This window comes from Gobio gobio, assembly GCF_949357685.1.
Source record: "Gobio gobio genome assembly, chromosome: 8".
NCBI classification, from domain to species: Eukaryota; Metazoa; Chordata; class Actinopteri; order Cypriniformes; family Gobionidae; genus Gobio; species Gobio gobio.
In genome coordinates this window covers 38836157-38861683 of record NC_137114.1, presented here as the reverse complement: position 1 = coordinate 38861683, position 25527 = coordinate 38836157, and the positions used below count along the sequence as shown (strand labels likewise).

The following is a 25527-nucleotide window of genomic DNA, read 5'->3' as shown; positions in this document are numbered from 1 at the left end:
GGTAACACAGGGCTATTTTGATCCGTTTGTCCTTAAATGAACCAGAGATATTGCTAGATATTGCAGTTTTTTTTTTTTTTTTGGCAATGTGCTTAATTGAGGCCTGACATGTTCAGTAATTTTTTATTTAGCAGACTTTTGATACCCCTTCAGTTTTTTGTATATGAAGTATAGATCAACATTAAAAAATATGATAAAAATGTACACAATGCAACATCCTAGAAAGAGCGAAATCCTAACATCAGAATGGGTGTCTCATTGTCTCTAGTTGGGAGTGCCGCTGCCTCCCTCTGCTGGTTACAGTGTGGCAGTGCATAAAAAAAAAAACTGGACCATGGTGTTCGCTCAGTATTATTTATATAATACTACAACATTTATTGATATTTTGAATTAGCTTTTATTTTTATATTTTCAGTTTTCATTGTAGTTATGTTTTAGTAATTGTGTTATGTGCTTGCTTTTATCATTGTAATTATTTTTCACAACATTTTTCTTTAGCTTTATTTTTATTTCAGTTTTAGTAATATTAGTACTTAAACTAAAATGTTAAATAAAAATGTTAGAAATAACACGTTTAATTAAAAAATCTAATATTAAAAAATGTACTTAGTTAGTGTCATAGTTTTACAATAGTTTGCATAATATGGATTTAATACAATTTTTAACTTGGTGTAGGAATTGTAGCAATTAAATGAATTATGTAATATGTAATTAATTAATATGGTGAATGAAGTTCCAAATCAACCAACTGGACAATAAATAAGTATATATATATATATATATATATGTATGTTTTCTTAATATTATCAAATATTAATATATTTTGAAGAAACACTGATACTACTATTCAAATGTTGGGGTATGACATTTAAAAATGTTACAAAAGATTTCTATTAAACTTAATTAAAGTCCCTGTAAAGTCAAAACTAAACATGTGTTCTGAGTTCCTCACACCACAGATAAATGTGTTATTAACCACCCAGCCAAATTTGAATCATAAAAAAATCCGGGAAGTACATAAAATAGCTTATCAAAAACCTGAAAAAATGAGCAGCATTCTCTGCTCTCAAACGCTGGGGGTGTGTCCGCTGTCGGCGCCGAAACCACGCCCACTCGCGGGAAAGCGGCAGTAGCACACAAGACAACACTCACTGATCACGAGCGTCTATGATCACGACGCACCGGATGTCGGCGGGACGGGAGGATGAAGGCCTGGGCGGGGGATAGTCGGTTCTGCAGCGGATTATCAGTGAATCCCAGTTGTCTCCGGTGAAAGTTTGTAAAACGAACCGGTGTAAAGTCACTGCAGAGGTAGGTGTAGGTGATGATCCTCAGCTCTCCATCAAGGTTGCTGTTCACAAAATTAATCCATCTCTTCATCGTTTTTGTTTTGTAAGCTGTTATGTAAGTTGTTGACTATAGTAACTAACAGTACTAACTCGCGATCGAACTGATGCGAATGTGCTCTAGTTATGACCGTGTTAGGGGAGGAGCCAGGCTCAGTGGCTCCAGTGCGTCATCGAGCCACCGTTTTAGCCCCGCCCAGAAAATCCTGAACACAGCAACGGTGAAAAACTGCTTAACGGTCTAACTTCTGAATTCAGTACTTCATAGTTCACAGTCTTTGTAATTTGTTTCAGCAATACATTTCTAACATTTATAATGTGTTTAGAAAAAAATCTCAGAATTGCCTTTACAGGGACTTTAAGAGTTTAACTTCCAAAATATCAATGAATCCTGAAGTGTATATTTGAGCATTTTATCAGCCCTGCTAAAGCCCATATTATTGATCACTAGAAGGAATGACATGAGAAAATTGGCCTAGTCATTTGTTAATACCATGTTCCCAATAGTTACCTTTTCACACATTTGACACCCAACCCCTTCAGTAACCCTGCTTTTACACGATCCACTGTATGTGATGTTCATAATGACACTCACACAAGTGCTGACATAATCAGCAAACCCATCAAGACAGTTTCCTGTAGATGTGATGAGGCGGGCTGAGTTTGCTAGACGGTAATGTTATAAATGGAGGAAATGTGAGTACAACCTCCATGATTTAAATCAGATTTTGAGTCTGTTTCATCTATTTAAGGCCCATGAGCAGGAAATCTAGACCTCTACCTCCAGATGACCTCGCGTTTGTGCGCTTACAAGAGCTATAGCTTATTATTTTCCATAGATGTCTGTTACCTTGGGAATCAAGAGGCCAGGCTGTTTTCAAATCGCTTTATTGTTCCGAGCAGAAGCCTGAAAAACAGTACCGGCCAATCAAAACAAAGATTGCAGGATTGTCAAATGCAGGTGGAGTTATATGCAATTAAAACCATTGCGTTGGTTAAACCCCTTCATAGAAGACTACAATGTTCTATTCCAGATAAAAAATAACGAGTAGAAGCAGAACAGTTAAAAAAAAACGGATTCTCTCAACTCAAATATGAATAATAAAGTGCCTTATATAAGCCATTTTATGAGCTGTACACATGTTAGGAAGTCAGAGTAATCCTGCTGTGCCACTCAACGTTCAGTCATCAGCATTCAGTTTAGTGTAAGTCTGCATTGAATGTCATACACAGCCCATCCTTATACATGCTACTACTGTTTATATGCAATTTAGTTGTTGAAATCCATCAGGCACTGCAAATGCTTCTGCATAATTCCACTTTCATTATATATGTACAGTTTGTATCTTATGTATTAAGATTATATGGCTCTCAACTAAACTCATTTGATAGTAAAAATTAGATAAAGTGCAGTTATGTCAGAAAAACGAATAGTAAAGAACTATATTGATAAAAAAATACAAGAGATATGAGCTCACAGGATTCATCACATGATAAACTGCACTGTCTTAACTGGAATGTGAATTCTAGGCTTAACTTTTTAACTCTTTTCCTGGTATAAAGTAGGAAATAATAAAACTCTACTAATAAAAGGCTGCTATCTCATATTCAAACGCTTCTTTATTAATGTGAAACATCTCCTACGCATCTCAAATGATCATTTGCTAAGCATTGGATGTTAAGATTTACTGCTCTTGCTCGGTTATCTTATCTTTGGGATAGAAATGTTGAGATGTTTAACAAATTATTTACAGAAATGCACTTTTAGAAGGCGTTTCATTTTCAGTGCCAGCACTATAGTCAACAGCTAGAATCTATCAAAAATCCATTAAAATTCTTATTTTATAATCCTTTTCATTTCTGCAGCAAATAATGTGTAGAAATTTTAGGGTTGTTTATTCACCCCACAGTCAAAAAACAAAACATAATTTTAAGATAATTAACTATTTTATGACCACCATTTTTTTGCATTGTAAAATATATATTTAGCATTTTCATGACCATCAAGCACATTTCTTCTTTATATAAAAGAAATGTGCTTGATGGTCATGAAAGTAATAAACATATCTCATTACTGTAATACAAAATCAGTTCTCTATACTGAAATACAGTAGTAAAATTAATCCTGGACAAATATATATATATACACAATTTAAAATATCTAATATATACTTGGCCAGGATGATTTCCACTACTGTATTTCGGTATAGAGAACTGAATTTCTTTGCATTTACAGTAATGAGAATTTGTGGATAAAATAAGCTTTATTGTCATATAATGAACCTTGATATTTTTACAAATTATTTTCATTATTCAACCATTTATTTTAAGATTAAATTGAACCCAGATATCATCACTCTCTAATTCTGCAGCTAATGCTTTATAGAGCCTGAGTGGTTGTCTATGCAACTGCAGTGAGTTTCATATTTCCCCCATCCATGAAGGCTTGAAAACTGCCTACCACCTGGTTCTGAGCACCAAGAGAGCTGTATTAGAGCGGCACTACTGAGGCAATGCAAGGTCACAGGGAATCCTTGCGGTCAGCGCAGTGGTCACACACTCGCACTGGGTGGTCCCAGCCACGAGAGGGCACCGGCCTGGTCTTATTGGAGCAGTTCCCGCACACTCCCTGCCCGCACGCCCTGCAGTGGTGCTTGGACATGCTGGGGATGAAGGGTTTGGCACAGCAGTGGCACTGGGTGATCTCATGGTCCGGGATCCAATAGTCTGGTCTAGCAACTCCCTTTACGAAACCTGTATTAAAAGAACAAGATGTGCAAAAATGTGTCATTTGTCACTTAGGGGTGTGCGATAGTGCTAAAAAATTACATCTTGATATTTGCTAGGATTTTATTGATTACGATAATTTAGGGCTGGGCGATAAAACAATAACGATATGTATCGCAATAGACACGTAATCGATAACAATAAAAAATGCGTTCAATAAAACGTTCTATCATTTTTTTTCTTCGTCAGAGGTTGCGAAGCAAGTTTGGTTGCATGAACAAAGGCACTCACTCTTTGGTAACCAAGCAACATAGGGAGTGACAGGCTGACAGCCAATCATGTAGCTGTATCAAACGGTAGCGCCATATCGTTGTCTCGTGTTACATTCATTCTTCAGTAAACAGAACCGGTGTTCTGTCGATTTGTCCTACCTTGTCAGATTTTGCTACCGCCCATTAAAACAGTAGGTAGCACGATTCGACAGCAAAAAATCCTGCCTATCAGATTGTGCTACCAGCATCATATTCATCTGATTTGAGGCTTTATTAATATCCATACCTACTCCTACCCTGAACCTACCCTTAAAACTATGTAAATATTTTAAATAAATAAATATTAAATATGGATGTAAAATGCTACCTATCAGATTGTGCTACCAGAATCATATTAATGGGATTTGCTTTATTAATATACATTAATATCCATTCCTACCCCTATCCCTACCCTAAACCTACCCTTAAAATGTAAATATAAAAAATATTGATGTGGGCATGCGCAGTAAGCCTTGGTAGGACAATCTGACGGGTAGGATGAAATGTCAGGACACCGGCGTGGAGTGATAAGTGGAAAATGAGTGCCGCAGCGAGCGTGGAAATTGTTAATAAAACAGGAAAACAAGTCAGGTCAGCTCAGCTCACCAGTATGGCAGTTTTTTGGATTGTATAAGTCTGACTGTGGTCAGACCAATGTCGTCTGCAAGACTGTCGTCCCCACCAAGACTGGTAATACCACAAACTTGTTTTACCAGCCTTGTTATACTTCGTCTGGCTCCGCAGCGCGCGCCTCGTTCGTTTGGGGACATGTTTATACTCGACGCGCTCGCCGTTGCGCTATTCTTGACTTCGGTTGAATCTGAAATCGGCCCCTTAACCCTCAATCACTATTCCCTATGTTAGTCCACTGATACAGTTCACTTAAAGGAGTGAATGCTGTACACTCGTTATCGCGGTGCAAAGTGGGATAGAATGAGTGCACTCAATAACGTCCACTATGGTTTCGGACACCACTACAAATGGTGTCCCCCCAAATAGTGCCTTATGTAGGGTATAGCGGGCGATTTCGGATTCAGCCATTGAAACTAGATGGAGAGGTAATGTTACTCTGCATCAGTGCCTTATGACAAAGCATCTAAACGGTAACCGTTTCAAAGAAATAATGAAGGCACTGCACCTTAATGTTAAGAGATCATTGAAATTTGAAATTTTAGACTTGTTTATATTTTAATTATTTGAGTGTTTTCCATGGTTGTGTTGACATTTCTGCCTTTATAACTGAGGGGATTATAATCAGAAGAAGGTTAAGTTTAAAATAAAAATGTTTAAATGTAAAATATTTTTCTCCTGGTCCTTTTTTTAAATAGGTCATAAAACACATCAATAATTATCGATATCGACCGATATGAAACCCTTATACCGTGATACAGTTTTCAGCCATATCGCCCAGCCCTACGATAATTCGACAATATTTAGCTGAATGTGTTTATTGTGCTGGTACCTTGGCAGGTTTAGGACTGCCATGGACAGCTGACTCCTAAAGTTTGTGATATTTTTCATATTCTGTGTGGTGGTCAGTTCGCAGCAGTGACAGAAATGTCCTTTTCCAAAAAGTTTAAAATTGATTTTTACTTTTTATAGCATTTTTTATTTTTACCTAATTAAATGTTTGCATCATCTTTTGTCAAATTCTTACATTTTATCAATTTCAATTAGAATAATAAGACACAATAATCAAATGAAATCATTATCAACAAAATTCATCTTTGCAATGCAGAGGAAACACAGAATCTGCATCTGAAGTGGCATTTAGATGCCTTCTGTTTATTGCCGCTCAGAGGTAATATAAATGCATTTAACCAGCAGTTACAAATGCATAAATAATGTTATGATGTTTTAAACATCAAACGTTGAATATTGATATTTGAAAGAGATACTTTAAATGTGAAATTAAAACCGCCAGTAGGTGGCAGCAAGTTACTGTTAATAAGTGAACCTATGGCTGATTCCCTACATTAGTCCACTAATACAGTTCAGTTGAAGGAGTGAATGAAAACAAGTGAGCGAATTCGGACAGCCGTTGTGTGTACATGAGTTGTACACTCGATATTGCGGTGCAATGTGGATAAAATGAGTGCACCGATAACGTCCACTATGGTTTCAGACAGCACTACAACTGGCTGTCCCCTCAAATAATGCCCTATTTGAGGGAATAGGGGGCGATTTCGGATTCAGCCATTGAGTTTTAACCGATTCATTCAAACAGCTGATTCATGAAGCATTTGACTCTCAATAATAAATGTAAATGAGTGAATCATTGAATCGTTCATGCAAACAATTTGTTCATTCAGTAATGAAACACTGGCGTGTGTTGCTCAGAGATGCAAAACAGTCAAGTGCACTTGTCTAACCTACTAAGACTACGTCACATAGTGTATGCGTGCACTCCACTCTCTAGGTGTGTTTTTGTAAAGTGAGGGACTCGATAATGTCAGATAGCACATCGTTAAAACAAAATCAAACTTTCTCTTGTGTAATTTCAGACACGTGTACTGGTAACACTCACAGAGAGGGTAGTCCACTGCGGTGGAGACCATATCGAGAGTGGACTGAGCTACTTCCGTCACTCTGCGGGCAACTAGTGTCCTGGGTTCCATACTGGCCACTGCAAAGGAGAGAATGTATTGTCTCAGCTCAGCAAAGCAGTCAACATCCAACACTGAGGCCATTAAAAACTGTTTTGGAAAATGCAACACTCAGTCAACGGAACTCAATAACCCTCGGAGAATATTCAATATTCTTTTGACAAGGCAAAATATTCTCTGCACACTTTGCATTACAGAAAACAAGCACACAGAATCGGTCAAGATGAGAAAATACAAACAAAAACTCAAACAATGGCATATTTTATAATAAATAAAAGGACCAAGTCCCATATTTAAAGTGTGTCGAATAATACAGCTATTTTTAGGCCACTGACATTACTAAAGTCTTGGATAAATGGATGAATACCAAACTGTTCAAAAGTTTAGGGTAAGAAATCAATACTTTTATTCAGCAAGGTCACATTAAATTGATCAAAAGTGACAGTAAAGACATTTGTAATGTTGTTTACAAAAGATTTCTATTTCAAATAAATGCTGTTCTTATGAACTTTCTATTCATCAAAGAATCCTGAAAAAAATCACGGTTTTCACAAAAATATTAAGCAGCACAACTTGAAATTGAAATTAATAATACTAATAAAAAAAAAGCTTTTCTTGAGCAGCAAATTAGCATATTAGAATCATTTCTGAAGGATCATGATGCTGAAAATTCAGCTTTGACATCACAGGAATAAATTACATTTTAAAATAGATTCAATTTGATTTAAAATTTTATAAAAAATTATATATTTATAAATGTATAATATATTTCACAATATTACTATCTTAAAAGCATTTTTGATTAAATAAATGCAACCTTTGTGAGCATAATGCTGCGTTCACACCAAACGCAAATTGATCGTCAAAATCGCGTCTACCGCGTCTAGTTTCACGCGCAAACATTTTGAATGCATTCGCGCGTCCGCAGAGAATTGGACGATCGTTTGAAGCGAAATTGACGCGCGTTCAAGGCACTCCAGGAGAAATATGTCATAAAACACCACTCTGCCTCTTTTCATTTTCATTAAACATATATATTAAGCATTAATAGCCACACAAATGTGGTCCAGGCAACTGTACATTATCTTCACTACATGTATATTTAAATATCCTTAAAATATAAAGTTATGAAACTTCTCTTTGCCCTCAGTCAAAACGATTTGGCAGACAACAAATTATAGATTCATGAGAGCAAAGCTCGGCCGTTGGATCTAAACAAAACGAACCACTACAGGACATCAGAGCCAGCGGCAGACGCCAGAAGGACTGGCCGAGGAAAGGCTGCCTTCGCCGGGGTTATGAGCAGTGATTGCCCGGTGATCGCCTGGATCTCACAACTCCAAAAACACAAGATCATTTTTTTAAATAGGCGCTCTCTTTATAAATAAACCACAGATTTGAGCTTTAAACAACTACATTCCCACCTGAAAAAGTCTTAAAACTACATTTTGTGACACAATAGTACTATTTTTAATTTATGCAGGGTTTCTCATACACGTCACTTTACCACGTGACAGCAGCAAGCAGGCTCCTGATTGGTTAACGCGGCGCGAATTGACGCCAAAGTTCAAAATTTTCAACTGGGGCGTCAGACGCGAATTCGCTTCAAACGCGTGAATGCACAAAAGCACCATTCGCGTGTAACGCGCAAGACGCTCAATTCGCGTCCAATTCGCACCATTCGGGACCTCCGGACGCGCGTCATTTCCATTTGCCTTTCCATTGACTTAACATTGAAATCACTCGCGCCAGACGCTCTATTCGCGTTTGGTGTGAACGCAGCATAAGAGACTTGTTTCAAAAAATTATATTTAAAAAAACCTTACTGACCTCAAACTTTAGAGTCAACTTTTTAACTTTTAGCACATTTAAAGTGTGCTTTTAAAAGAGAACAAGGCCCTCACCCTGTCCAGTGTGCTGGGGTCCTCCCTGCCGGAAACAGGCATCACACACTCGTACAGCGGTGCCGCCCCAGCCTCTCCCAGGAACTGGCATGCTGTGAGTGGAGCAGGCCTGACAGAAACCCTCCCCACACGCCCGACAGTGGTGTTTCCTCTCCGCCTCCTCAAACGCTCTCTTACAACCATGGCATTCCTGAACAGACAAACATGATGGTTATTTGGTTTTACATGATAAAACAATTGATGTGTTTGTTATTTTCTTTCACATGCTGTAAGTGTATTTTGATATTCTGTTTCATGTATTCCTACAGAGCATATCAACTTACAATGATTTCATTGTTGGGTTTCCAGTAGGGCGGAGCCACCTGGTCTGTGAGCCAGGCAGTGACAGCTTTGGTTGGGCCTGAGCTATATTCTGACACTGACTGAATTATGGAAGTCATTCCATCCAAAACCCGCTGAGCAGCGTTCTGATGGTCTGTTTGGAAGGCATCGGTCTACAAGCGTAAAAACAACATTAACCGCTGTGAGCATCAATGGAGTCAGCACATGATTGGGAACGCAGAGTAAAGACTCACCCCGTGCCAGACATGCTTGACCTCTGGCCGCACCACACCGCTTTCTGGATCCTGGTTGCCCATCCAGAACTGTCTACTCCGGTAGATGATGCCACAGCTGGCACACTCTAAAACATAGCTGTAGAACGAGACCAGGGTTCAGAGCATGGACGAGGACCAGCTTCGGAGGTTAGTGTCAGTAGAAAAAGAACATCTCACTCACCCTGACCATGCATACTTGGCCAGACCAAGCCATTGGTTGTCTGTAGAGGCAGATGTTTTGGGTACGACAATCACTTCCCTTCCGCTCTCATAGCACCTCTGTAACAGAAAGGGTTTATCATGGTTCTCTCATCATCTACATTGCATCTACAATACAAGTACATTGCCTTGTACTTGTACTTGTGTAATGACAATAAAGTTGAATCTAATCTAATCTAATCTAATCTAATCTTTTTGTTTCAAAATGAGAATTCTAATCCATATTGGACAGTTTTTTTTCCTGAAGCCTCAATTAAATAAGTGGCAAATCCACTTAAATCTATGGACTAGTCTTAACCCCTTAAGGGTCTCCAGAGGCGCTGACGTTATCGCTTGCATTTTTTCCATGTAACGGCAAAAATAATTTTGTGAATCATACAGAAACAACCCTCTACAATGCGAGTAAATCACTAGCATATGCAAGTAAATATAAATATCTATCATTAGCCATTGGCTAATAAATTCTTAGATTTTACTCTCCAGTGTTAGAGGCTAAGTATAAGTGTAGCAAAGATATGTTTTCACTTGCTGAACACTCTGACTGAGCGCTTGAGAGTTTCGCGCTCCGTTTCAATTCGGCTCGATGGAAGCAAGCGTACCAGCATTTGACGTACCGTAAACTCTAGTGTCTCCTTCTCTGCGTGTGTGTTAGAGAAACACAACTAGCGCTATCAGCAATGTAAGCGCTAGCTGTGTTTCTCACACACACACGCAGAGAGAGAGAGAGATAGAGAGAGTCAGTCTTACATGCCATGCAGAATCGACGCGCTACATATAAACAATATACTTTATTGCATGTTCCTGTCAAAATTATCATTTGGAATTATTAAGCTTTTAAGAACAAGCAGAAGATAGCAGGCGGGATCTCATTGGCTGGCGCTCATCTATTATGGTCTCGGTTTTGATTTCAGCAAATTAGTGTGTGTGAACGCTGACAATGTGCTTTATATAATATATAATATATATATATATATATATATATATATATATATATCAGTCTGGAGAGTAAACAAAAAAAATGTACTAGCCAATGCCGATTCTATTGCCAAGGTGTGCTTAGAGGGTTGAGAAACTACATCATTCGAAACTCCGCACAGTCAAGCAGATTTAAATTTAATTTCAATTAAATTTAGTGTGATATTAGTTATTATATGAAAAACAAAAATCAAAAATAAGTTTGCATTGACAAAGTGTTTGTGTGGTGTGGCTGTGTGGTGCAAAAAAAGCTAAATAAAGTAGTGCAAATGGAGAATTTTTTTATATTAATAAATAAAATATCAACTGTACAACAAGAAAAACTATTAAATTCTTAAAAAAAAAAAACTACAAACAAATCTGAATAATAAACAAAAATAAAGCACCCCCCCCCCCAAAAAAAAAAAAAATTTAAATATGAAACAAAACAATTAAAAAACAACAACAAAACATCAGCGATTTTAATCTTTAGGTTACCTTACAGATGAGCACTTTATTGTTGTATTGGTGGGCATACTGACACAATCCATCAGCCATGTGTGGGACCGCGTCTTTCTGGTGGTTCATGCCGTTTTTACACCGAACGCTAAAGCCGTGGGATTTTGGAGAGGTTAGATATGATTTTCTCTTAAGTGGTCTTGAACACACACACACACACACACACACACACACACACACACACACACACACACACACACACACACACACACACACACACACACACACACACACACACACACACACACACACACACACACACACACACACACACACACACACACACACACACACACACACACACACACACACACACACACACACACACACACACACACACACACACACGATGCAAGATCTAATTACATTGAAGTGCATTGACAACTATTTGTGTTTTCTGTGTGAATCATTTCCATACATTCATTTTGCATGCTGAATAGAGATCCGATGTGGATCATCAAATTACGGAGTGACTCATTGTTGATGCATTGAAATTAGAGTCTGGTGTGTGACAATGCAGAAATTTACTTGATTTACAATGCATCGAACACATAGCATCTGTGTGTGCATTAAAGGGATAAACTAATTTCAGTCATTTACTCCCCCTCAAGTTGTTCCAAACCTGTATGAAATTGATTTCTTCTGCTGAACACAACAGATGTGATGTGAAATGTCAGATAAGTGAAAAGATGGGCCTTCATTGACTTCCATAGCATGTTTTTAGTATTAGCATTGTTTGCTGACCAACATTCTTCAAAATATCTTATTTTGTATTCATACAGGTTTGGAAGACATTTAAGGTGAGTAAATGACAGAATTTTCATTTTTGGGTGAACTATCCCTTTAAACAGCTTGCAAAAATAAAATAAAAACATCCATTCAATCTATCGCTCAGAGCATTAAGCCTGTGTGGACTTACTTGCAGCTGAGACAGACTGATGGGCAAGTGAAATATTCATCAGGAAAGAAGGAGCATATGCTGATTTTGTCATCTGAGATCTCGCCACAGAATCTGTCGCTTAGGGCCTGAGAGAGAGCAGAGCAGTGAGGTCCAGTGAAGCGCAGTTTCAGAAACATGCTCAGTGGACAAAGGTGAACACATACAGTACATGCATACGCTGACCCCAAAAAGTACTTTAGGACACTTACGCCACACTTAATGTAAGTACACTACCACTCAAAAGTTTGGGGTCGTCAAGATGCTTTTGAAAGAAGTCTTTTATTCTCCCTTTTATTGTGGCCAGCCTAAGGCACACCTGTGCAATAATCATGCTGTCTAATCAGAATCTTGATATGCCACACCTGTGAGGTGGATGGATTAGGAGAAGTGCTCACTAACACAGATTTAGACAGATTAGTGAACAATATTTGACAGAAATAGGCCTTTTTGTGTACATAGAAAAAGTCTTAGATCTTTGAGTTTATCTCATGAAAAATGTGAGCAAATTCAAAAGTGTTGCGTTTATAATTTTGTTCAGTGTATTTTCCATTGTAATGAGTGCTGTCAAACCGATTTATCGCGATTGATCGCGTCCAAAATAAAAAGTTTGTGTTTACATATGTGTGTGTACAGTGTATAATTATTATGTATATAAATACATTCATTTATGTAGGCCTATATATTTAAGAAATATTTGCATGTATATACTGTATATATATATTTATATTATATATAAATATGAATATTTTATATATAAAGAAAAAAATCTTAAATATATACATGCATGTGTGTGTATTTATATATACATTATATTTATGATATTATACACAGCACACACACATTAACTTTTATTTTGGATGCGATTAATCGATCTGACAGCACTCATTGTAATACATTTTTGTGATGCAAAGCAGAATTTTCAGCATCATTACTCCAGTCTTAATTCACATGATCCTTCATAAATCATTCTAATATGCTCAAGAAACATTTCTGATCATCAATGCTAAAAAAAAAATCTACTTAATATTTTTGTGGAAACCCTAGTACATTTCCTCAGGATTCTTTGATGAATGGAAAGTTCAAAAGAACAGCATTTATTTAAAAATAGATCTTGTCATCTTGTAACATTATAAATGTCTTTTCTGTCACTTTTGATCAATTTGACGCATCATTGCTGAATAAACATTCATTTCTTTCAACAAAAAAAATTTAATTTGTACTGACCCCAAACTATTTGAACATGAGTGTATGTATATTTAAAGGGACAGTCAAACAGACCCAATTTTATGGTGCATTTTTGGAACTTGGCCACCCTTCACTTTCATTGTATGGAAAAGAGCATCGTAAACATTCTGCTAAACTTCTCCTTTTGTGTTCCATTGAAGAAATAAAGTCATAGAGCTGACATGACATGAGTGTGAATAAACAATGGTGACATTTTCATTTTTGGGTGAACTATTCCTTTAAATGCATGAATTGAATTGCATTAGATACAAAATATATCAAACTAAATATCAAAGCTTAAAGGGATAGTTCACCCAAAAATGAAAATTCTGTTCATTTATTCACCCTTAAGTTGTTTCAAACCTGTATGACCTGCATGTTCTGTTGAACACAAAAGAAGGTATTTTGAAGAATGATGGGTGAGTTTATGATGACAGAATTTAAATTTTTAGGCAATTATCCCATTCTCTTTAAGTGTCTAAATTCTTTTTTGGGGCCACACACATACACAAAGAAAGCCGTGAAAAGCTACCTGCAATGCACTGAACACAATAGCGGGCTGGCGCGGGGCTCGCTGGGATGTGTTGTTCACTTGGTGATTGACTATCTGCAGTAACTGTGAGTAGTCTGTGGGGGGAGTGATGGTTTGGGTGCCCACGTACTGAACAGAGCTGAAGGCATCTGTGCTCTGGCCCAAGTCATGGAAGCGTTTTTGCAGCAGTGTGTCTGCTTGCCCCAGGACAGAGACATCTGGAAAAGAAAACAAACCCATATTTCTCTAGCCTGACACATTTCATCGGATGACAATAATTCAATAGTTTCAAAATAAAAAAATTAACAGTTTTTACAGGCATTTACAGCTTTTTAAAAATGCATTTTATACAATATTTTTCATGAACCATGCATGTTGAAAACATGTTTACCCAAGGGCACAACTGTAATTGAGCAGTATTGTGATCTTTGTAACAGTCCACACCTGAGCCACCCTGCCTTGGGATTTACCTGCAGTCTGTTAATTAGACTAGTAAAGTTAACCATTAAAGGGTTAGTTCACCCAAAAATTAAAATTCTGTCATTAATTACTCACCCTCATGTCGTTGGACACCCGTAAGACCGTTCATATTCGGAACACAAATGAAGATATTTTAGTTGAAAGCTGATGGCTGAGAAAGGCTTCAGACAGGCCTCCATTGGCATTCAGTTCATTGACACTTCCAAGATCCATGAAAGGCACTAAAAACGTCGCTACAAAGTCTATCTCACCACAGTGGCGATGCGACGACAATAGTTTTTGTGCGCAAAAAAAAATCAAAATAACACCTTTAACCAACTTGTTCTCGACTTCCGTGTGTGCCTCCACGACGCATGCGCGAGAATATGACGGTAGCGCCGGCGTTCGGGAATCCATGAAATACACACTTAAGCCCCATTTTGAGAACTACGCCGAGACCTAAAGCACGATCAATGTAGAATCCAACAGCTTAGACACGCGCGTCTTCCTCTGCTCGTAAACAAATCGCTTCTGGGTCATATGTCCGAACGCCGGATCTGCGTCATATTCTCGCGCATGCGTCGTGGAGGCACACACGGAAGTCGAGAACAAGTTGGTTAAAGGTGTTATTTTGATTTTTTTTTGCGCACAAAAACTATTGTCGTCGCATCGTAAACTTATTGTAGAGCCACTGTGGTGAGATAGACTTTGTAACGACGTTTTAAGTGCCTTTCATGGATCTTGGAAGTGTCAATGTACTGAATCCCAATGGAGGCCTATCTGAAGCCTTTCTCAGCCATCAGCTTTCAACGAAAATATCTTCATTTGTGTTCCGAATATGAACTTCTTACGGGTGTCCAACGACACGAGGGTGAGTAATTAATGACAGAATTTTCATTTTTGGGTGAACTAACCCTTTAAGTCACTTAAAATCACCTTCCTTCCCCATTCTAATGCTCCAGTTTTGATTTTCTTTTGGACAAATGTGTCCCTCGAAAATGTGACCTAATATATATTTTTTTATTATGCAGTAATCTTTTATTGAAGCAATAAGGCACCTGAAGATGAAATATTATATTTTATTTTATATCTTTATCTCTTTGTATTCATCTTGGTTTCATTTTAAAAACATTTATACCATATTCAAGAAAAGTTTAAATGTAATTACTACATTTAAAAATATCATTTGGTCTAACGGCAAGTAAAAACATTTTCCTTACACTTTGAATACATATGCACATATTATTTGTTCAAGTTTAAAATATACTTAAGCTCTGGGACCATTTTTGGGGATTTCCGCCTGGATTTGGCCTACCCAAATTGAAAAGCTTCCCATACCCACATACAGTGGTCTAAATACACAAATTTGGTTGGATTTCAGCGGAAATTACATAAAAAAGGTCATATTCCTCCATTCAGATTCATTTTCGTAAATATTGCATTCATGATCCAGACAAAAACATTTTTTCCAGTATTTTCTGAACTCTAGTGGAAACAGCCCAAACTGTCTGCAGGGTGCTAGAGCACACAGGGCCTGAGTTACACACTTTCAAAAATGAATTTATAACCAAAAAAATAATAATCAAAAATCACCTCTTTTTTGGGGGGGTTATTACAGCTCAGACAACATATACTTGCATGTTAATCACTTTTAGCAGTGGTTTATGTAACTTCAAAGGGTTTCCTGTAAAATGACACCAACATTTTGTATTTAAACCACTGTATGTGGGTATGGGAAGCTTTTCAATTTGGGTAGGCCAAATCCTGGCGGAAATGGTCCCAGAGTAATTTAGCGTAAATAAGTTACTTTGTGTAAAACAAATGCCAAAGTCATTCATATCCAGAAAGTAGAGACTCAAATGGTACCACATACAAGGTCAGAGCTCCTCCACAGACATTTACAATTGAAGAAAGTATATACTTGATGTCATTCCTGTACAGGGTCTGCAGAGTTTAAGAGGTTAAATTAAGTATATAAATGAATTAATTAATGTTTATTATTATCATTTTTAACTTCACACGATAATGAAAGTCTGCAGGTTTTTTTCCCTGTTATGTTGATTTCCCCACATGGCTTCATTTCAACGTTATTTAAAAAAAATATTAATAAACAGTGAATTTTTTTACTAAGAAATAATAAAATAATTATTTTAATTAGGCTTTTTTTCTTCTTCATTATGATATCAGGAAAGTTCAAAATGAATTTTAATTCACTAATTAAAAACATTCTCATTGTGCATTTAAGTCTTCGTCTGTATGCATTGCATTTTAAGTGTAATTTTGATTAAAACAATAGATAAAAATGTGCGACTTTGTTATTGGCCTAGTGTATTACTGGCTAAAATCTCTCTAAAGATTTATAATTTGACTACAGAGACAAAAAAATTGAAATTCTCATCACTAAGCAGAGAGAAATAAAAGTGGGAACGATGAAACAATTCGGTTTGACTGACAACTTGTGTTTTTCCAGTGGGATTCTCCACCAGCCTTAAATTCAGGACTTTTTCAAAGACCCCCCTGGCTATGTGTTTAGGCCCCATGAGGGTGTGCAGACACAAGTTGAAGCAACAATCCCTTTGCCCTAGGCTAGTCGTACAACAGCCTTTGGCAACCACATGTATCAGAAAAATGCTGTATTCAATTCATATTGATAAACACTTCAGGTCTTGTAAATGTGTAAGTCTGCTTGCTCTGACTTACCCTGGCCTAGCAGCTGAGTGCGAGAAGTCTCCTGGAAAACTATAACGGCAGGTCCCAGGCTGGATAGAGGCACGTCCAGCCCGCAGCGGTTAGACAGAGCGCGGAGCTCAGGTGTAAAGTGCTTCAGGTAAGCGGCCGATGCGCTGCCGAGGAACTGAAACATGTCGTTATGCAGCCTCTCAGCCCGCGTGCGGTAAATGACCATGTCTGACACGGCCAGGACCTTCAGCAGCAGACGCATCCGGCGGTTCTGCTGACTGGCGGCACCAAGCAGGCCCTCTGTATCCAGCACGATCAAGCTCAGGCGCGGATCGTAAGCCGCCCATACACCCACCGTGCATGAGGATGGAGAAGGAGATGTGGCAAATACTTCCTCGCCATCAAAAAGCACATGATTAAGAGTGTGGGACTTGCCGTCGCCCGTGTTGCCGAATATGGAAAGCACTTTGACTCCTTGAGCAGCACTGCAGCCCAACTTCTGCAAAAAATGGCCTTCGTTCTTTACCTGGGAGAAAGAAAGAATATGAGAGACATCAAGTTTAGAGCATCCATCCATCCATCCTCACTGATCACTTAATTAGGTACACCTGTTGTTCAGCTGCTGGTTAATGCAAATATCTAATTAGCCAATCACATGACATCTACTCAATGCATTAAGGCATGTAGACTAGGGATGAATCCGAAATATAGGGCATTATTTATAGGAACAGCAATTTATAGTGGTGTCTAAAACCAAAGTGGACGTTATTGAGTGCACTCATTCAATCCCACGTTGCAACGCAAAAACGAGTGTACGGCTGTCCGAAATCACTAGAGGGCGATTTCGGATTCAGCCATGGTCAAGACCAGCTGCTGAAGTTCAAACTGAAAATCAAAATAGGGAAGAAAGGTGATTTAAGTGACTTTGAACGTGGCATGGTTGTCGGTGCCAGACAGGCTGATCTAAGTATTTCAGAAACGGCTGATCTGCTGGCTGATCACGCACAACCATCGTTTACTGAGAATGGTTCGAAAAAAAGAAAATATCCAGTGAGCAGCAGTTCTGTGAAAATGCCTTGTGGATGCCAGAGGTCAAAGGAGAATGGCCAGACTGGTTCGAGCTGATAGAAAGGCAGTGGTGGAGGAAGTACTGAACCTCAGTAGTTAAGTAAAAGTACAAATACCCAGAGATACATTAACTTTAGTAAAAGTAGAAGTACCATAATGACAACCCTACTTAAGTAAAAAGTACCGGATTTTAAATGTACTTTAAGTATTAAAAGTAAAAGTACTTGCATAACAATTTATTCTCTTAATGTCTAAATTCTAATAATAATAAAAATAAAAATAAATGTATGGGCTGTGGCATTTTAATTAAGTTAGTTTTGGGTTAATGTAATTGTGATTACCATCTGTGGCCCAGTTTACATTCTGACTTACAATTCTGGTTATCTATCAGGGTGATCTGCAGAGTTAAATATCATTATTCTGAAGCAATATTCTCACCAGTGTTCAATCAGCTTTGACATATTTTAGATCTGAATATTTGTGATATTTGTACCTTTTATAAAGGGCATTTCCCCCCTAATCTTATTAAATATAGGCTATGCTTCAGCTTTCCTTTTATATTCTTAAATTTGATTAATACATTAAATTAGAATAAGACACTATAGGGCTGTTACCAATCAAATTAAATAATTTACACTGAAAAACTACAACTGCATTAAATAATGTTTTGAAATTGTTTTAAATATATATTTTTTAATACAAATAAGAAATGTTGGAAATAATGTTTAAATATGAAACTAAACTGCCAGTAGGTGGCGGCAGGTCTTAATTAGTGAGTCATTGAGTCGATTCGTTCAAACAGCTGATTCATTCAGGAATGAGGCAGTCGTTTATGAACAGGTCATTGAATCTTTGATTCAACCGATTCATTCAAAACGCTGAATCATTCAGTAACGCTCTGTTGCGTCATCCGCTTGTTAAATCGTGACGTAAGGAACGCCGTTTCTTGGTCGAAGCCTCAACTTGTTTCACTTGAGAATGCCATCGACGGCCGTTTATGAGCGCTATTTATTCATATTAAACATCAAACATTTAAAAAGCTTAAACATTTTAAATACTTACAGTCTGCACAACAGTCTCTGTGCTCACAGCGTCACAGACATTAATATTTTTACAATTTATAAAAGATGAATCACTGTCTGGCCATCTGGAATTTTGGTATGGAGATAAAGGTTACGATTATATATTTTTTGTATTATTACACCACATTGTGTGTGTATATTAGCTCCGTTTGTTGTTATTCATGTGGTATGAGAGAGCGTTTGGACCCGGAAACGCTGCCGTGTGACGTCAGACTTAACAACCAGATGGTTCTGCTGTGATCTTTGTTTGGAACTATTTTCGCTGCTGAAATGGAAAAACAGTCAATATTGCATCTAAAATGTAAGTGACTTTTTGTTAATTGTTCCTGGAACGGTCAGTGTCATATGAAATCAGTGTCACATTTTCAGTCGTGATGGTATTCAGGAGAACAACACTCTTGGTCGTTTGATGTTTTTAACTGTATTACATGTTATAAATATAAAAACTCCACATTTTGAATTTTTACTGAGTTTCTCTGCGTGAGCGGCGCTCATTTGTTTCCATTTCTCCTCACGAGGCTGCGCGAGCGTCAACAGCACTACTGTCAGTTCATTAAATTATTACATTATATATTATTCTGGACAAGAGGACAAGCGTTAATGTCGAGCCCTGAAACTGATCAGAAAATGTAACGGAACGTTGTAGAAATGTAGTAGAGTAGAGAATATAATAATTTGCTGCAAAATGTAACTAAGTAAAAGTCAAAAGTATGCACTATTGATTCAACTTAAGTAAAGTACAGATACGTGAAAAATTTACTTAAGTAAAGTAACAAAGTATTTGTACTTGTATTTGTACCACCACTGTAGAAAGGCAACAGTAAGTCAAATACCCACTTGTTACAACTGGGGTCTGCAGAAGAGATTCTCTGAACACACAACACGTCGAACCTTGATGCAGATGGGCTACAGCAGCAGAATGATATTCAGATGGGGTCAGAATTTGGAATAAACAACATGAAAGCATGGATCCACCCTGGTGTAATGGCATAGCCGATATTTTCTTGGCACACTCAAATGTCACAGTCACCAGATCTCAATCCAGTAGAGCACCTTTGGGATGTGGTGGAATGGGAGATTCTAGGGCTGGGTAAAAAATATTGATTTCTCGATTTTAATCAATTCTCATTTTTACGAACCGATATCACTTCTTAAATCCCAAGAATTGATTAGTCATCCTGGTTTCCGTTGATGAATGAACAGAACGTTGTAGTGCGCCTCCGATCCAATAAATCGCAGTCATCTTTGTGCTTTGTTACTATTGATATGAAACGAAGTATCAGATTTCAAATGACGACCATTTTTTATTCCGAAATTCAAAAACATAACGTTTTGGCGCTGTGGCATGAGATTGCTTTGCTCATGTGAACTCATCCGCTTTAATACCAGTTACAGCGCCAGTTACAGCGCGAAATAAACATGAATGAGCATCTGAAAGTGTGCTAAAAGATAGAGTACAACTTACCGAAATCTGTATCATTTCATGGAATCGCACAATCAGTATTTCAACCATGGAAAGACGTCAATAAATCAGCTGTAACAATGTCACGTAACGTCACATTTACCTCAGAAAAACCATATCCAGTGTCCATAAATACGTTAGTCAGTTAGAAAAATGTACTCTAGAGAGGAGCATTTTGCTAAATATATGCAGCACCATATTACATATACATTATGTTTTATGTTCTTCAATATTTAATGCATGTATGAATAAATCTGGCAAGTTTAAAGACAGCCACCGTTTAAATGTTTATATTTCAAAAAACGATTTGGAGTAGAAATATGATTATGTAATTAATATTATAACTTTATTATCATAAAAAATATAATTGAGTGTCATTTAAATATTTGTATACAAATTAGTTCATTTTTACCTTCAATATTACACTAGGCTTCAACTGACTCCCATAGTTTTTGTTTTCCTTGAGAAAATTTGCCATGCAGGCCTATTGTACCTGATATATAATATCCAAAATAATCGATATTGAATCGAATCGAATAGCAAGCTTGTGAAAAGAAATCGAATAGAATTGTGCAATTTGTGTCAATACCCAGCCCTAGGAGATTTGCATCATGGATGTGCAGTAGGGATGGAACGATTACCGGTTTCACGATAAAATGTCCTGAATATTAGTATTATCGTTTAAAATTTAATTGTCATTAAAACCGTGTTTGAATATCGTGACTTTGAAAATGCGCTGTAAATCCTGTCCAGCCAGCATCAGAGTGGCGCAGGCGCAGCATTGTTTTTTGAACGAGAAGAAATGGCGGAAGGCAGTGAAAGCGCTCGGGAGATTTTTCAGCCTTCTAAAGGGACCAAATCTGAGGTGTGGTCATATTTTACCTTTTTTCAAAAGTCCTGAGGGAAACTTAATCGAGGATGGTCACCCTGTCTGCAGAACATGCAAAACGAAAGTCGCTGCAAAAAGGGCGAAACACTTCATCATATCTTCGCGACCACCACCCACTTGTATAGCAAACGCAAGTAAGGTATTAGCCATTAGGTAACTTTTACCTCAATACCAAAACTAAGTTGGGGAAAAAATATTGTTTCGAGTAGAAATATTATATTTTCTCACTTGTAATTAACGAGAAGCTTCCGCAAAGAAAAGTTTGCAGCAAGTGTCCTTGAGCCAAAGAAGAACAAACAAGTTCAAACACAACTGTTAAGGGATAATGTAAGTTCATTGTACACTTTTCAATACAATCAAAAACTTGAGATGCAAGACATCAAGTTGCATTTGAATTAAACGAGAGAGTAGGCCTGTCGCGATAGTCAATAAATCAATTAATCAACAATAGTCAATAAACAATAAAAAAAAATGAGCTCGATAATTTTTCCAGCCGCGATAATTTCCATTTGGGGAGGTGTTTATACTCGACGCGCAGACTGGGTGCCGGCCTGATGAGACGTCATGCTCGGCCAGATTTGCCCGGAACTCGTGCTTCTTTGGTTGCGGAGCCGCGCGCAAAATTACAAAATTTGACGCGCACTACTGCCTGCTCCGCATTGACGGCATTTTTGCCGCGCGCACCCTCGCGCTCGTGCGGACGCGTCGAGTTTAAACGAGGCTTAAAGCTATACTGAAGTTGGCAGTTTGATAAATGCAAGATAATTCTTCAGCTTAATCTTTGTGTGCTTCAAGTTCAAACTTTGTGTGCTAAAAAGGCACATAAGTTCCTGTAGAGATAGCAATACATATTCTCCTTTTTTGCCAAATAAATGAAAAGCATGTCATCAATGTCTTCTCTCTAGCTGTATCAAAATCTCACCTAGCTTTCCTCAGAGATAGTACCAATAATGTGCTTAAAGTCAAGTCAAATTCAGTTTGTGCATGATTACATGCTATACATTTTTTATTAATACTGTATCCTTAATATTTGGGGATAATTAAGCTAAATATCAAATGCCGAAGTAAATTTCTGGAGTGTTAACGATTAAAAGAAAAAACAACAACAAAAACCGTACAGAACCGAAAACCGTGAGCCTAAAGCCGGGAAACGAACCGTGGGTTTTGTGAACCGTGCCACCCATAATATGCACCTAACACAATCATCCGTTGCAGTTTTCATCCATTTTATTTATTGTTTTTGGTATTTATTCAAGTTCGTTTTTTGTAAACAGACTGAGAGTCCATTGCTTTTATTGTTTTTGGTTGTTTTGCTCATTTATTGTGGATATTTAAAATGTTTTCCATTTTCAGTGTTAAATAGTCTTTAGAAATAAAAGTGTATTGATCTTTGAAAAGGTGTACCTGCATTATTATGCCATTATCATTATTTTAGATGAAAATGGTCTCAGAACGACAATATTATCGTTTATCGCAATAATTTCTTGGCCAATTTATTGTCCAGCTAAATTTGTTATCGTGACAGGCCTACCAGAGAGCGCGTCCACAGTGATACAAGAGACATGAGCGCTGTGTGGGTATGCTATCGACGACGGTCATATAATTTAAAGGGTAACTAAACCCCTGCTCAGAGCTCCACCCACTGGCAATATTTGAAAAATGCTGTAAAAGTGGGCAGAGCCCAGCGGAGACAGAGGGGATGAACCGAGGGTGGGGCTGAGCGGAGGGTGTGCACCTGAGACCCGCAGTGATGGGTTGATTGACAGCTGTCTGACTCGCGAGTCGCAAAGATGGAGAATGACTGGAGTGACGCCAGCTTTGCAACAGAGCGGTCATTCTCCTACCTTCACCTGAAGTGGAGGAGGGTGGATTGTCTGTAGACACAAACCCGGAGCCTCATCAATGCGAGCCGCTGGCTCAAACTGCGTTAACTCCCGATGCCGACGATGAAGCAGCAGCGCAAGAGAACTGACGTAATCTATGAACAGTCAAATTCTTACACTGAATGCCACTAACAATAGATCAGATATCTGATATACATACGATGTATTTTCACTCAAATTAACTGAATCAATAAGTTCAGACCTAAAAGCCTATTATAAACGGATTTCCTCAAATAAGTTAGACTATACGGTATTGTTGTTCATTACCGAGGCAACCACTTGCGTCTCAGGGTTTGAAAGCGCGTCTCATGTATGAAAATTATCTGTACACATGACGGGCGGCAATAATATCGCAAGAAAAGCCTGACGTGTACTGACAACTGCATTATTTAACCGTATTTTCTTCATTACAATGTTAAAGCAAGTGTCAAGTGAGTTTCATTCATAATGTTTCTACTTCATGTAACATGACAGTTAATACTGTGAAGCCGTTCTCCTAATGTGATTGGGGGAAACATTTCTGAGGGCGTGGTGAGCTCGTGCTAGGGGCGCGGATAGTGAGCCGTTGGAGGTACCATCCTACGTCACGATGTACCACAACGTCCAATAGGAAAATTCAACTGCAATAGCCACCGTTCAACCTTAAGAGGGCAGCACTTTGGCGGTTTTACACCATATTTTATAGATTTAAAACACTTTATACTCATATGTCAAAACATTTACTCGAATCAATGAACAGCATTAATAAAGCCCCAGTATTACAGATCATTAACTAAAAAAAGTTGGTTTAGGGTTTAGTTACCCTTTAATGTTTATGCTTAAAAAAAAAAGTGCATAGAGCTGCTAATTTTATTTATTGATATTAGATCAAATATAAAACTTGTTGAAAAGTTCAGTGTGTGCATCAGTTCTTTTTTGACCATTTTCATCTCATTTTAATGAAACCTTAATAACATTGATAATCGTGATAATTTTGGTCCCTATAATCGTGATTTTACATTTTCATACCATTACATCTCTAATGTGCAGCCGACAAATCTGCAGCAACTGTGTGGTGCTGCTATAATGTCAATATATCTATGCCATGAAGAATTAAGGCAGTTCTGAAGGCAAAAGAGGGTCCAACCCGGTACTAGCAAGGTGTGCCAAATAAAGTGGCTGTATATTTGTCTGTCGATCTATCTATCTTAAAGGGAAAGTTCATGTCTGATGAATGAGTCATCTTGCCCTTTGTGTTCCATGAGGAAAGAAAGTCATATGGGTTTGAAACAACAAAAGAAAAAAAAAGTTTAATTTTGGGTCTCTATACTACATTACATTTTACATACTATACTAATATATATATGTCACTGTCACCTCTTAAAGGATAGACAATATATTGATTATTATATTCATATACATGATATTAACAATGTACATCAAGCATATAATAGTATTAGTATGATACGTGTGCATAAAACATGGAACCATATCCACATGCACAAATGGTAATTTCATAGAAATGTACCGTTTAAAACCATATCATAACAGCAGTATACAGCATCATTTAATGTTAGTAAATCACACTGTTGTTGACAAATATATCTGTTGTACCACATGGCCCTGCATTTATATTAATGTACGTGAAAAGACACCAGAACAACACAAACCCCTGATATCAATCGATGAGTAAAGATTACATGTCAGTGAGTGTTGACAAAAGACACCTCTTCCATGTGATTCAGCAATATTGACAGTTGTTTGAGGTTAGTTTACCCGTGTATTATTCATATTACATGTATTATAATGCGTTACTGAAATGACAAACACCTGTTAAAGTGTATAAAAACAACAAATACACTGCATGTGCTTTTTACCTAATAGCTTGATGGCTAACACAGAAGCTAACAAAAACAAACCTGCAAGCTTTCGTTTTCGTCCACTAGGAGAAAGCTCCGTCCATTTTCCTGCTGCTCGTCCATTTTAACCGGCCCGAGACTAATCTCATCCATATCTTTCAGTAGCATTTCAGACATCGTGAAAGATTTAAAACCATCCCAACTCCATGAAGAGCTAACGTTAGTTAGACTTCAACTGTCCCAGGACTACTCGGTTATATTAGCACAACTCTGGAGGGCGCTGTTGCTG

General features: G+C 37.7%; 2 protein-coding genes across 2 annotated transcripts in view; both read right to left on the bottom strand.

Moving 5' to 3' along the window:
• Positions 1-25527, bottom strand: part of LOC307130057 (TRPM8 channel-associated factor homolog) — a 360060-nt gene that overhangs the window by 232994 nt on the left and 101539 nt on the right. The gene's annotated exons all lie outside the window — the stretch shown is intronic.
• On the bottom strand, positions 2225-25517 carry LOC307130915 (zinc finger FYVE domain-containing protein 1). Its single transcript, XM_079824223.1, has 11 exons — positions 25299-25517; positions 17038-17542; positions 13879-14096; positions 12102-12208; positions 11162-11270; positions 9672-9769; positions 9470-9587; positions 9218-9388; positions 8895-9084; positions 6912-7010; positions 2225-4100 (listed from the first exon to the last, which is right to left on the bottom strand). The coding sequence occupies exons 1-11, from the start codon at positions 25413-25415 to the stop codon at positions 3868-3870; spliced, it is 1965 nt and encodes a 654-aa protein (XP_079680349.1). The 5' UTR covers positions 25416-25517; the 3' UTR covers positions 2225-3867.

Bases quoted from the DNA above. Each gene is read 5' to 3' on its own strand.
- LOC307130915 (XM_079824223.1), bottom strand. From the start codon at position 25,415: ATGTCTGAAATGCTACTGAAAGATATGGATGAGATTAGTCTCGGGCCG. The intron at 12,209-13,878 runs GTAGCTTTTCAC...GCTCTCTCTCAG, and splicing joins TTGTGTTCAGTGCATTGCAG to GCCCTAAGCGACAGATTCTG. The intron at 9,588-9,671 runs GTGAGTGAGATG...CTCGTTCTACAG, and splicing joins GCCAAGTATGCATGGTCAGG to CTATGTTTTAGAGTGTGCCA.